Source organism: Melanotaenia boesemani, chromosome 8 (genome assembly GCF_017639745.1).
Source record: "Melanotaenia boesemani isolate fMelBoe1 chromosome 8, fMelBoe1.pri, whole genome shotgun sequence".
NCBI lineage: Eukaryota > Metazoa > Chordata > Actinopteri > Atheriniformes > Melanotaeniidae > Melanotaenia > Melanotaenia boesemani.
The window spans coordinates 11868264-11881270 of NC_055689.1; the positions used below are offsets into that span (position 1 = coordinate 11868264).

Here is a 13007-nt window from a genome sequence, read left to right on the forward strand (position 1 = left end):
CTCACGATTCAGAACAATAGCATTTACTAAAATGTCTTGACGAAATAAAGTTTAATTTCCCAGACACTGATAAGGCCATGTGAGCCAATTAAACCCACAGCCATTAGTCAGCTGAGCCCTGAAGGAAGCAGAATGAAATATTGGTCAATCAATCAGTTGGAAAAGATGTGTATGCAATTTAGTTTCAGTTCAAATGAAGCGTTGCGGCTAAAAGGTGAAAACAAAGTTTTTTTTTATTTTTGTTACGTTTCTCTGAAGCGCAGTGAGCTGATGATGTAGATGGTGTGGTGTCTGTTTCCATGTTTTCTTCATTTCTCTGCATTCAGCTGCACAAAGCATCTGAAGGACAGTCAAGCTTTACACTGTGTGTTTTTCTTCTCTGCTGAATTCCCAGACATAGTCCTAAAGTGGTGAAAGCAGCATCTCAGGTGCTGAACAGCATGTGGCAGTACAGAGACCTACGCAGCCTTTATAAAAAGGTACAACCTTTTTTAATCTGCTATTGTCAGTCATGTTGGCGTTTTTTGGAATGAATATTGCCAAACTGGAAGGTGAACTTTGATAAAAACAAAACAACTGCCAGGGATGTCATCCTTTTGTGATACAGACTCCTCTCCCGTCTCCTATCTTCTCAGGATGGTTACTCTCAGTACCATTTTGTCGGCTCCTCCTCCACAATAGAGCGAGACAGACAGCGACCTTATTCTTCCTCTCGTACACCGTCCATCTCTCCGGTACGGACTTCACCTAACAATCGATCAGGTGAGTCCACACCTCCTCCTCTCCTTCCACCAGTAGAGTCCAGTCAAACAAGCGCCACTCCATTATAGCTGAAGTCTGCTTTAACCTTCACACTACAGTGACGACTGATAAATTATTCTGCTATCAAGTAAAATCCTTGCACCATGCCCATTAAGAAAGTTTCCCGCCCTTGCCTTGTCAAAGTTAGGGTTTGAATAATATGAGCTTTCCAAGGCTTTAGTGTTTCTAGACTGATGGTGACATTTTCTGAAAATGTTCCCTATCTTTGAGCGTTTCAGTAATGGTAATGGATTCATTTTCATGTACACACACATGTGGAACATGATCAGAATGATTTCCTGGTAAAGCAAGGCAAGGCTAGTTTATGTATTTTTTATATCTATATTATAAAGCAATCCAGTGTGTCTATGATCAAAAGAAACACATACTGTACAGCGAATTTTATATGATACAAACAGACTTTTGTGGAAAAAACATCACCATCATTATCAGTGTATATATTCAAGAAAATAAATACAGAAATAAAAACATCTCTATCTTAATTAAAAGCTGTGGCAGATTTAAATGAACTAAGGTTTGGAGCATACTTCAGGTTTTCTGGTAGCTGGTGTGGAGATATGAGAACAGTGATGTGTTCCCTTTGTTAGGTCTTGACGACACAAAAACTTTGTTACAGTAGTCAAGTCTACAGAAGAGAAATGCATTAATAAGTTTTTCTAAATCATGTTGAGGCATCAGTTCCCTTATCCAGATATATTTTTCAGTTGGTTAAAGGCTGATTTTGTTACTGCTTTAATATGTTTATCGAAATTTTAGCTCAGAAACCAGAATGACACCAACATTTCTGCCTTGATCTGTTATTTTTAACAGCATTGACTGAAGATGGGCACTAATCTTTGGATGCTCGTCTTTGTTTCCAAAGATAATGATTTGAAGTTCATTTTTATTTAGCTGAAGGAAATTCTGGCACATCCGAGTATTGATTTGACCGAATCAAACCCTTAAGCTTTGTATGGGACCCTGGTGAGGCAGTAATAATATTAGTTCAGGTCTGGGCTTTTCTAAAAACATTAACTAAAGACATTTCAGACATGGCATATGCAAAATGGAAGGCCTTGAAGAAATAACTTATTGTCTGGCACCTAAAATTGGACCAAGAAATCAGCATTGTCATCCACTGAGCCAGCCGGCTGTAGGACAGCTACTTCGAAGTAATGCATCATGTTAACAAAGGATATCTAAACAGGTTAGTGTAACCACTGACATTTAGAAACAGGCTAATTTACCCTTTTTGTTTTGTTTTGTTTCTCAGTTTATAAGTATGTAAGTAGGCCCAGATGGTCCATCAAGCTTTTCACATATAAGCATTCCTTTGTGTGTATAGACTGCATTCAGCAGCTGCTGACAGATGATGACTGACTGATGTTACAATAGACTGGTGATATTCAGAGCATTAATGAGCTTATGGATCAATGCTAACTACATTATAACATACAGAAGAGACACAAAGAAGCAGATGTAACCACTCAGACTGGCTGGTCGGCTGGGCAGTAGCCAACATCTTGTATGGGAAAGGCTGTTGCTAATAATTTGTGAATTAGAGGAAACCATTTGACGCCGAGTTGAAAGCCAGCTTTACTCAAATGTGGCTACCCAGGCCAGATCTCACTCAACTCTCTTTGCCACTCATCACACACACTGCTCATCCAACATGAGGAGGACAACTCCATATTTACTTATCTGAAATCAAATCGCAGTCGCAGAGTTAAAGATCTATTATCTGGAATGATTCCCCAACCAGAGTCACGGTACAGACTGTACCCACTGCTACTGTTTTTAACTTATTCCATGTTAGAGAAAATAATATATTCGGCAGAGTGTTGCGCATTGGTTGAGAGTCAGTCAGAAATGTTGCACCTCAGATGCTTTAAGAGATACAATGTTCTCTGGCATTTCTGCTGTTAAAGGACTCCAGAGTGATGTAAACATTTGCCCTTCGGTTTGGACTCTCTCCCTCATGTGTATTGATAAAGGGTTTATGCACTGAAGGGTAAAGATATTCCCTGTGTGTATGTGTTTGTGTGTGTGTTTATGTGTGTAGCAAGTGCTCCCGCGTCCCCCAGGGAGATGATGGCACTGAAGGAGAGGAAGACAGACTACGATTCAACTGGCAATGCTAGTTACCATGGCAACAAGGGCGAGCACACATCCCGAAAGGACGCCATGACAGGTAGGAATTCAATCTTGAATATCCGTTGCAAAGACACATTCTCACATGAAGTGGATGTGATGTCAGCTGCAGTGATGGCTTTAGGAAAAATGTCTCAGTAGCTTTCCGTCGTCAGTACAGTACTGTGCAAAAGTCATGAGCTGCATCTCATTTCTTTACATATTACCAAGAAAATGGGAAATATATACCAAGATTTGTTAAAATGTGCTAATATAAATAGAAATTCAGTATATAAGTTTTTTTTAAAAAAGCATTTGTGCAATTTTAATGTGCATGAAATAAAATCTTCTTGTCATTTAAGTAGTCTTCAGGAATAGTTCTCCAGGCTTCTTAAAGGACTTTCCAAAGCTCTTTGTTCTCTCTCAAGATAATCCCACACTGCACTGGTTTATCACTGCATAAGACCTGTCACCACTGATTTTCAGTCTAATTCTTGTGCCACCTGTTCTTCCCATTTCCCTTCCTTAAGAATGACTTCTTGACAGCAACTTTTTCATTAAGTCCATTTCTGGTGAGGCTTCCGCCATCACTAGATGGACTGGATGAATCTCTAAGGACATCACTTTACATCTGCTGTGGGTTTTCTTTTTAAGGCCTGACACTTCTCCGTTATTCCTCAATTTCCTCAAAATCTTTTAAAGAACATCATTCTGAGATATGCCAAGATTTCAACTAACATGTTTTTTTAATCACCTTGTTGACATAAAAAATAAATCTTATGCCTTTCAAACTGCGTTGTCTTTGTTATTTGATATAAATGCAACTAAAGAGAACTAAACAGAAACAGGCTACTGGTAATTAAGTGTACAAAGACGCAGTTTAAGATTAGGGTTGGTTCTTTGCCACGTTATCTGTCATGTTGTAAAGGCTGTTACTCATCCTCTGAGTTAGGTGCTGTATGATGTATGAGCCATTGGTCAGTGTTGGTGGCTGAATGGTACAAAATAGACAAAAGAAAAGAAAAAAAGCAAAACACACCTTTGTATTTACCTCTCAATGATCAGGTACGAGGGCTGGACTGTAAATTAGGGGAAAAGGCAACAAACATTCAGAGAAAAACATTAATAGGCCTTTAGAAAGTCTGAAGAACTATTGACCTAGAAAATAACAAAATATAATAACAAATCCATTAAATATTATAAATGAAAGGTAGCTACTTGGACACTTCTGCACAGCACTGTATACAACAATAGTTCAACAAAATCTATGCCAACTTAAGGCTATGTGGTTGTAAAGAAGGAATTCATCCACTTTGTTTCTGCAGGTCAAATCTCTGGTGGTTCTTCAACACTACACAGAGGAGCATACGTCTCCCCCACTGATGATCTAAAGTATAATCAGGTAAGTATTTTTGTTTTGCAAGCATTCCTATAATTATAAAGGACTGTTTATAATTAGTAGCATAACCTTGCTGATATACCAGCTTTGATATTATAAGTTATCTTCCTTTAATAAATGATGAATCACTATCAGTAGATGTCATTTAAATAAGTTCTCAATTTGCTGAGGAGGCTGAAATGAAAATATCGAGAGTCGTGGGACTTCATTTTAACACAGAAATCTTAGATATGAGGGAAAGCATAAAAACCTGACTAGAAGAAGACTAGAAGACCTCTCCATCACTTTCCCTTTGGGTATAAGTACTTTCCATTCTGCACTGCAAGCTCCTTTTAATTCTTTATGACTCATCCCACTTTTAAGAGAATGATATGCTGCACAGTTTTTCAATAACAAGTTATAGATGAAGATTGCAAAACAGAACATGTGTGAATATAGCAGAGGAACCATGACGGGACTGAACTTTAAACCTATGCCAAAATCAATGTCAGCAATAAAGTATTAAAGTAGGGATGGTTTTTATTTTTATATAGTAAAAGATTGTCCTCTTTCCTATAACAGTATTTGGCAGCAATATCAAAGGACAGTTATATCTTTCAGCATAAGCCATGGCACTTTTATTACTATTTCATAGACATTAATCACAGTTATATCTATGTGTTCAGCCAACCACTGTGTTAAGAAAAAAAAGCCTCTTTAGCTAACATAAAAAACGCAAAACAAATAAGATTATTAGAGCTTGAATGAACAGTTTTCAGTTTTATTTTCAAATATTTATTAATAAGAACAAGAAATACTCATTACAGTTCTCAAGATCTTCTGTGATTGACAGTTTCTCACAATCCACCATGTATTGCATTTTTTATCCTACATCACTAAGAAAAGCAGTCTTAGTGAAAAGCTTAAAACATTTATGTTCTCTTTCTTTTTTTACATAAAATGATTTGCGTTTATCCCATGCTGCCTGCTATTACTAAAACACGCATGTCATTTTCTTTTCTTTTTGTAATGTAGTGCCTTCAACTTGCTCAGCTAACTATCAGTCACAAAAGGATTAAATAAAGCAAAGCAGTTGCATTTATGATCTAGTCTCAGATTAGCAGCATTCATGAAGGTCAAAGACAAGGTTGGGGATACTGTTGGTGTTATGGTGTTACTTTTAAATATATACTCCTTGTCAGCAATGAGATGTGTAAGATAAAAGATGCTTAAAGGCAAAATAAGTAGCATTGACACCTAGTGTTTCAAATCAGAACTGTAGTCGAAAGAGAAAAACACAGAGAGCGTTCTTCCCCCCTCCCCCTCAGGGAGTTTTGCACAGGTTTGTGAGAGGACGGTTCTTTTATATACAGTCTATGGAGGACGGAGAACATAGTGCTAGCAAACATCATGATGTCAAGCGAAGATGATTCACACACACAGGAAGTTGTTATGCTTAGCTAGCACTAATTTCACGCGCTACTTTACGTTAGCATAAAATAGAGTGTAAACAAACATTAATCAACAAATGCTGCGCAGTGGAAGTTTTCCCTTAGTCTCACTTAATAAATTAATTTCATAGTAATTTCATAAGTTCATAAGGACAAACACACCATTCACTTGGCCAAAACATTATTACATTTGTTGTTGTATACTAATAGACCACCAATTTTACTCCAGTAATATTTCCATACAGTCACACAAATTAATTTAAAGAGTGCCGAGAAATAAATTAGACTAAAATCTTTGTAAATCAAGATAAACTTTTCGGTTAATTTAAGCAAAATCCCAGTGCTTACCTGTGGAGGAGAAACTTTGCCAGCTCAGACTTCTCCACCTTGCAAAAGATTCTCCAATATTGATCCTCGTTTTATTCTGTTTTTGGTCGTTGCTTTTTTTAGCAGGATGCCAAGGCTTTTTAGGTTTTTCTGAAACTATTTCTGGTCCGATTCTTTTACTAGCTTCCATACCTGCACGTTGCTGCTCTTTTGCCGACATAAAATACCAAACACTGCCTTGTTGTTGTTTGGCAACCATGTGGAGTCGCATATGATTGGATAAGGAACCAGGAAGTAGAAAAGAGAAACACAGCACCAAAGTTATTCCGGCACGGAACTCTTACTTTGAAGGAGAAAAACCTGACAAAGACATTGTTGATGTAGGAGACAGATTGTTTATAGGGAAGCTTCCTTTTATCCCTCACAACAAATGAGAACATTTTAAATTATTTTTACAGAAAAAATCCTAATTATTCAGCCTTTAAAGTTACAAAACTCTCATCATCATGTCCAGTGGCTGAATTACCTGGCAGTAGTCACTTCAGCTCGGAGACCTCTTGGTAGACCCTTTAATTTCGGGTCGTTCCTTCTAGCTCCCTCTTGATTCTGCAGTCTAGACGTTACATTTTTGGCTAGACTTAGCATGCTTGGATCCCTGACTGAAATAGGTGCTAACAAAGTATCTAGGCTTGGAAAAACCCTACAAATTGAAATGCTGAGTTGAGCTGAGTCGGTACTAGTGGGAAAGACCCACAGAGAGGGTAAAACAGAGAGGCCGGAAACTGGAAAATCAGAGGACACGACACACCAGTCTCAGTCTTCGTCTCCAAAGTCTCAAAACTACAGCTGAGCTCGCTGTGAGAGAGTTGAGAGCATGCTCACCCCGTCATGCATTGTGCATGTTGACACTATTGGTTGTAAGTAGGGCTGGGCGATTAATCGATAAAATCTATAAATCAAAATTTTCCATTTCTGGCGATTTATTTCAATGAAAATCTGGATTTTTTTCCATAGTTAGTTAGCAGCAGACTTAGCCTTCCCTCCACACCAGAACAGTGTTTGTCTGACAGATTTTCAGTAAAAGTGACCCTTCACTCATACCTGGGATTTAGCTGTGCGTATAACTGCAGTGAGAAATGTTGCTCTCTATGAGATGGAGAAGTCAACTTAACCCACAAACCCTAGTTAAGAGACAACCTACATCAGGGGAATTATTTCTGCAGTGGATCCTGTATGATAAGGATCCAGATTGAAAGAGATCACAGATGCATTGTGTTGCATATTTCTATGTAAGATATGAAGTTGTTTATATGGTGGAAAAGCTATGACATTATGTGCTTTATTTTTGCTGCCATTCATCTATAAAAACAAATAAATTAATAAATGTTTTTAATAAGTTTATTTATGTTTTGTAAAAGAAAAGAAAAAAATCGATTAAAATCGGTAATCGGATTTGGTTATAAAAAATCGGAGATTTTATTTTTAGTCCATATCGCCCAGCCCTAGTTGTAAGTCTCTCAAAAATATGATTCTTTACTAGTAAGTGTCCACTTGCAGTGCAGAAATACCTCCTCGTGATGTGTGTTTTCATTTCCATTTCACATGCCTGTTTCACATGCACACGCTTACTGTGCGTTTTGTCATGCCAGCAGTCAGTTTTCTCCATTTTTAAGCATGTCCATTCTGGAAGTAAATAAATGGCATAGTGGTGGAACACGGATGCTGAGGCCTCAGCTAGCTTGCCAGTATCAGGCACGGGTTTGCTAACATTCGGGAGTGTTGAGAGAAACATGTCCCAGCTAACTGATCACAATCTTAAAGTGCTTCTGCCTTTTTTTTTTTTTTTTTACAGGTCTCTTCTCAAGGCTTGCCATCAGAGCCTTACCCCCCTTTCCAAAATCCTCCCCCACCAGATAGCGGCAACTATGAGGACCAGGCCTTCTATGAGAACCAGGTTCATGCAGGAGGGCGGCCCCCACAGGGTGAACTCAACATGCATCTGCAGGGCCTCAAGTCCACCGGCAACTATGTAGACTTCTACTCAGCCTCGCGGCCCTACAGTGAGCTAAACTATGAGACCAGCCACTATCCAGCCTCACCAGACTCTTGGGTCTGAAGCCAGATGAGGGTGGAGGAGGAGGATAGGATGAATGATGGAATACAGAATGATGAAGAAGTTAGTTTTTCTGAGAGACGTTTCTCCTCCCTCCTCATCCTCCCCTGTAGTTCCTGAGTAGCATTATAGATAGCAAGATGAAGGAGGGGGAGGAAGGAGCACAACAAGATAGACTTGAGGAGAGGACCTTATACTTCTTTCAGAGACGTCTGAGGGACATGGGAGAGGGAACAAAAGAAGACCAGAAGCAACCGGAGGAGCTGCCACGCATGTGCATGCACACCACCACCCAAACTGACAGACACATTTTCTTTCTGTGTTAAGTTTGTGATTAGCAACTGGAAGAGAGGGCCCTGCAGGCAGAAAGGCCCCCTTAGGGCTCTTGAAGGTTTTTGGATACAGAAAGTAAAAAGAAAAGATGGCTTTGACAGGGCTGGGTACGTGAAGGAAATGCATTAATCATGCATTGGAATTAAAAGGGACAATGAAAGAGAAAAAAATGGATGAGTGGACTAGGATGGGAGGTTTTGCAATGCAAACCAAACGTTTCAGATACCTGAGTGCAACCTGTAAATATGTGGTATAGAAACATGGCTTGTAGTAATGTCAAGCACAAGAAGCAGAGCTGTAGGACACGTAGGTCTGTCACACAAACTTTGGTTTCTCTCATGGCTTCGGCGGGACGTATCCTCTGGGCGAAGAATGCCTCTGGACATTTGTAAAAGTTTTCTTTTTGTTGTTGTTGTTGCTCTTTTTCTTTTGTTGTGTTTCTACTTTTTTAATTCTGGTTGTATAGTATTTGATGTACACTGTACATTTACGGAGATGCATTGTGTACTGTACATTGCACTATTTTCTGTGTCATGTCAGGCCTTTCGCCACTGAGTCAGCCTCACCTCCTCACTAACTATCCCCTCCACACACACAATAACTGTAAGACTCACATCATGGATGTCGACGTGTTATTAATGTGAAACACTAGATATGAATTGCTAGGTCACGGTGCTCCTTTCACTGCCCTACAAATAGCAGACAATATAGCTGAAAAGAGGTTAAATTAAGTTGAACAGCTTCTTCTACTCTGCCAGATTTTCTTTTCTTTCAAGGCTAAGCTTTGGTGTTTTGGCACCTATCTTTCCACATTAACATTAAGTCCTTTCTTTTTTTTTTGTTCCTGTGTCCCTTCCTTCGAGGGCTCCTGTCCCTCATTGTGTATATAACCGTGCCAAACAAGCGTTACTTCCCCCCCTTAGCTAAAGGGGGAGAGGGGGTGTTAAGGGTGCGTTAAAGGGTCCAAGTTAAGCTGAAGGGTTTCAGCTGAACAGCAGTTCTAAAGATGCCAGTTTGTAAATGCTTTGGTTTTTCTAAAACTGTGTTTTACTGAGATGAGAACTGTCTAACTGACAGCAGGAAGAAAAACAAACAAAAAATAGGAAAAAAAAAAAAACCCACAAAGGGATTGGATAGAGCCTCACTTTACTGAAAATTGTAGAAAATTCTAAGTTGATTTCTGTGTTGTAAAATAATCAATGTTTGAAGTACCAAAAAATACCCAAAAAAAAAGTAAAAAAAAAAAAAAAAAAATGTTTTCTGAGAGATGGGAGGCAGTTCTAACTTCATGGTAGACAAATCTGTTAATAGAGTACGGATATATATTATATAAATATAAATATATACTTTTTATGTGCAGATGTGGATGTCACTTATAGCAGCAACATTATGGGGAAAAGACTTGTAAAAAGAAAAAAAAAAAGATAAACAGCTACATGTAGGAATTTTTGTTCAATTCTTATTTTCTGGTTAACACACTAAAATGTCAACTTTGTGTAGTAATGTTGTTGCAATGTGGAGTAGAGTAGACCAGGGACCAGGGATCTACGTTGTCACCGAAGCAGTTCAAAATCCTGAAACATCCGTGAGAAGTATTTCCAACATGTCTGTATTTCAACTGTGCACAAAATGTCTGCTCCACCATCCCCGCCTGCTCCACTGATAACAAACCACAGATTGTCAGGTGCGAGTTTGATGTTTTACACATGCACGCACACCCCAACACACACGTACACACACACACATACACACCTTCTATCTGATCAGTTCTCATTGTGTCAAGTAGCAAAAGCTGCACCCATGAATGCATGAGTATTTTGTCATAAAGTGAGAAAGGCTGAGTTATAAAAGGTGACAACAGACCCCGGCTCTTCCTACCCACTGCTGTTTAGTCCTAGAGGTTACCTTCCGATGCGACTCATAATGCAACTGTTCCTCACAAACACACTGGATGAAAAGCAGGTGTGCTGTATCTGTAAGTAAGCATCTGGAAACTGACAACGTTATGTATGTCTTTGTGATCCTTAGGCAGAAAACCTGACTTTTAAGACCTGTATGGAGATATAACGTCGGTGCCCTTTTTGTTGCTAGACCAAATGTGTTTTCAAAAGAGAATTGTGAATCTTTCTATTGCCTCAAACAGATTGCAACTGCTCTAAAGAATATAAACAGACCATCAAAGAACCTCTCATTTCTTGAGTAGTTTGTTCTTGTGTACAGAAAAAATGGTCCTAGTTGTTTATAGTGGGTTTGAAATGGGTCATTTCCAGAGCGTCCAAAGCCTATCCCTGCAGGGGAAGCTGCTTTAGGCCAGGTTTTAAGACACAGAGAGAGTTTCAACAAATGTAACAGAGTTTGTATTAAAATGCTGACACTGAATTTGATTTCATGGAGACTTGTCCATTGTCAACAGAGCTCTCCCCACCACAAACACACACAGTGTAACCGGTGAGTTTTGGTGCTGGTTATTAAGTTGTAGTGACTCAACATGATTTCTTGGAGAAACCGTCTCCATTTATTTGCTGGGAGCAACAAAGAAATATAAAAACCATGTAAATCTGCCTGCGCCAGGTCCTCTCCTATGAGAGAATTGTTCAAAAGAGGCAATGATTCTTACACTGAAGCCGTACATGCATTTCACATGCTGTAGACTTGCTTTTATCTATACATACCTGACAACACCAAAGAAAAAAAAAAAACCACATGAAAGTCTGCCCGCTCCTGTTCCTATACAAATTAAACCGAAATTTTAAGCTAGGAACAGTGAACCCTGAAATATTTCTGTACTACCATCAGTATCCCATGATCGTCACATCCTCATTAAATCCCATATTTTTAGATAATAGAAATAAAAATTCACACAAAAAGTATAAGAAACAAGGATGGGGTGGGATAAAGAAACAAGGAAATCATGATGCCAACCACCTCTCTTAAAGAAGGATTTTACAAAAGGGGAGGGGTACATGAGTCTAAGGATATAATGGAAAATAGAAACTAGGAAGGAGGAGCGTAGTGAAATACAGTGATTTTTAGCAATCCTTTGAGTTATGTTAACATTTAAACAGATTTTGCATGATCATAAACCAAAATTCAAGTAATCCTGGTTGCATAAACAAACAAATTAATTTGAGGACATACCGTCATTGGTCACTTGTTTTGGTACACAGCACCTGTCACCTGTAACAGCAGTTAATTAGCCAATCACATGGCTAATTATATACTTCAGATGTACTGGGATGTTCACACACAAGCGTCTCTAAATTTCACAGAGAGGATGGTCTGAAAAAGATTTCTAACAACCAAGGTATGCAGAACATCATGTCCAGCTCTGAAAGCAGATGGGCTACAGCATCTGAAAACCTAGCTGGTGCCATTCCTGTCAGCTAAGCAGAGGAAACTGAGGCTATTATCCACTCAGACTCACCAATGCAGGACAATAGAAGATGGAAAAAGCATTATCTGGTCTGATGAGTCTCCATTTCAGATGGGAGAATCAGAATTTAGTGGAAACAATATGAAAGCATGAATCCATCCTGCCTTCTATTAATGGTTAAGGCTGCTGGTGGTGTTGTAATGATGTGAGGGATATTGTCTTGCCACACTTTGGGTCCCTTAGTACCAACTGAACATCATTAATCACCACAGCCTACCTGAGGTATTTTGTGCTGACCATGTCCATCTCTTTATGACCACATTGCACCCATCCTCTGATGGCTACTTCCAGCAGGATAATGCACCATGTCACAAGGCTCAAATCATCTCAAAATGGTTTCTTGAACATGACAGTGAGATCACTGAACTCCAGTGGTCTCCACAGTCACCAGATCTTAATCCAATAGAGCAGCTTGCAACGGAACGGGAGATTCTCGTCATGGATGTGCAGCCGACAAATCTGCTGCAACTGTGTGATGCTTTCATATCAATATTAGAGCAAAACATCTGAGGAATGTTTCCATGTTGAATTTATGCCACAAAGAAGCAAGGAAGAAAGAAAAAGGGGATCCAATCCCATACTAGTAATGTGTACCTATTAAAGTGGCTGTGGAGTGGAGTATTTTGTAGTACCTTGTTGTACACCTGCCTATTATTGTCTTGTCAGTCACTGAAATGTAAGATTTAATTAAACACCTCTGGGATGTGGTGGTACTCAAGGAATTCAGCAAGAAAGTGAAACAAACCTGCAGACATGATGTGATGCAACAGTGTCAGCTTGGAAGAGAATCTTAAAGGAATGTCTCCTACAACTTGTTGAATCCATGACACCAAAACCGAACCAGTTTAATAGAAAATTAGATGCTACTGAGTTACTACTCAGTATTTGTATGCTGTTACAAAAAAGTGTTACAGGAAAACATATTGTAATAGCAACACAGTGAAAGAAATTAAATACGAGGAAGCTGAGGGAGGGGGTGTTTCTGTTAGGTGTATATAGTTGAGTTTGAAAACAGGGAGTTAGGATTTGTTGCTTTTGACG

At 39.0% G+C, this 13007-nt stretch overlaps 1 protein-coding gene across 9 annotated transcripts in view; it reads left to right on the forward strand.

The window, feature by feature from the left end:
• ctnnd2b (catenin (cadherin-associated protein), delta 2b) overlaps window positions 1–10917 on the forward strand; it is a 170677-nt gene extending 159760 nt beyond the window's left edge. For 5 of the 9 annotated variants that reach the window (XM_041993031.1, XM_041993035.1, XM_041993032.1 and 2 more), the window contains 5 exons: window positions 386–479; window positions 636–762; window positions 2864–2992; window positions 4257–4333; window positions 7940–10917. In XM_041993031.1, the coding sequence (XP_041848965.1) occupies window positions 386–479; window positions 636–762; window positions 2864–2992; window positions 4257–4333; window positions 7940–8203 (691 nt within the window). In that variant the 3' untranslated portion in view covers window positions 8204–10917. The remainder of the gene's footprint in view (window positions 1–385; window positions 480–635; window positions 763–2863; window positions 2993–4256; window positions 4334–7939) is intronic. The other 4 variants (XM_041993033.1, XM_041993036.1, XM_041993038.1 and 1 more) reach the window with 1 other exon arrangement.
• The last annotated feature ends 2090 nt before the right edge of the window (window positions 10918–13007 follow it).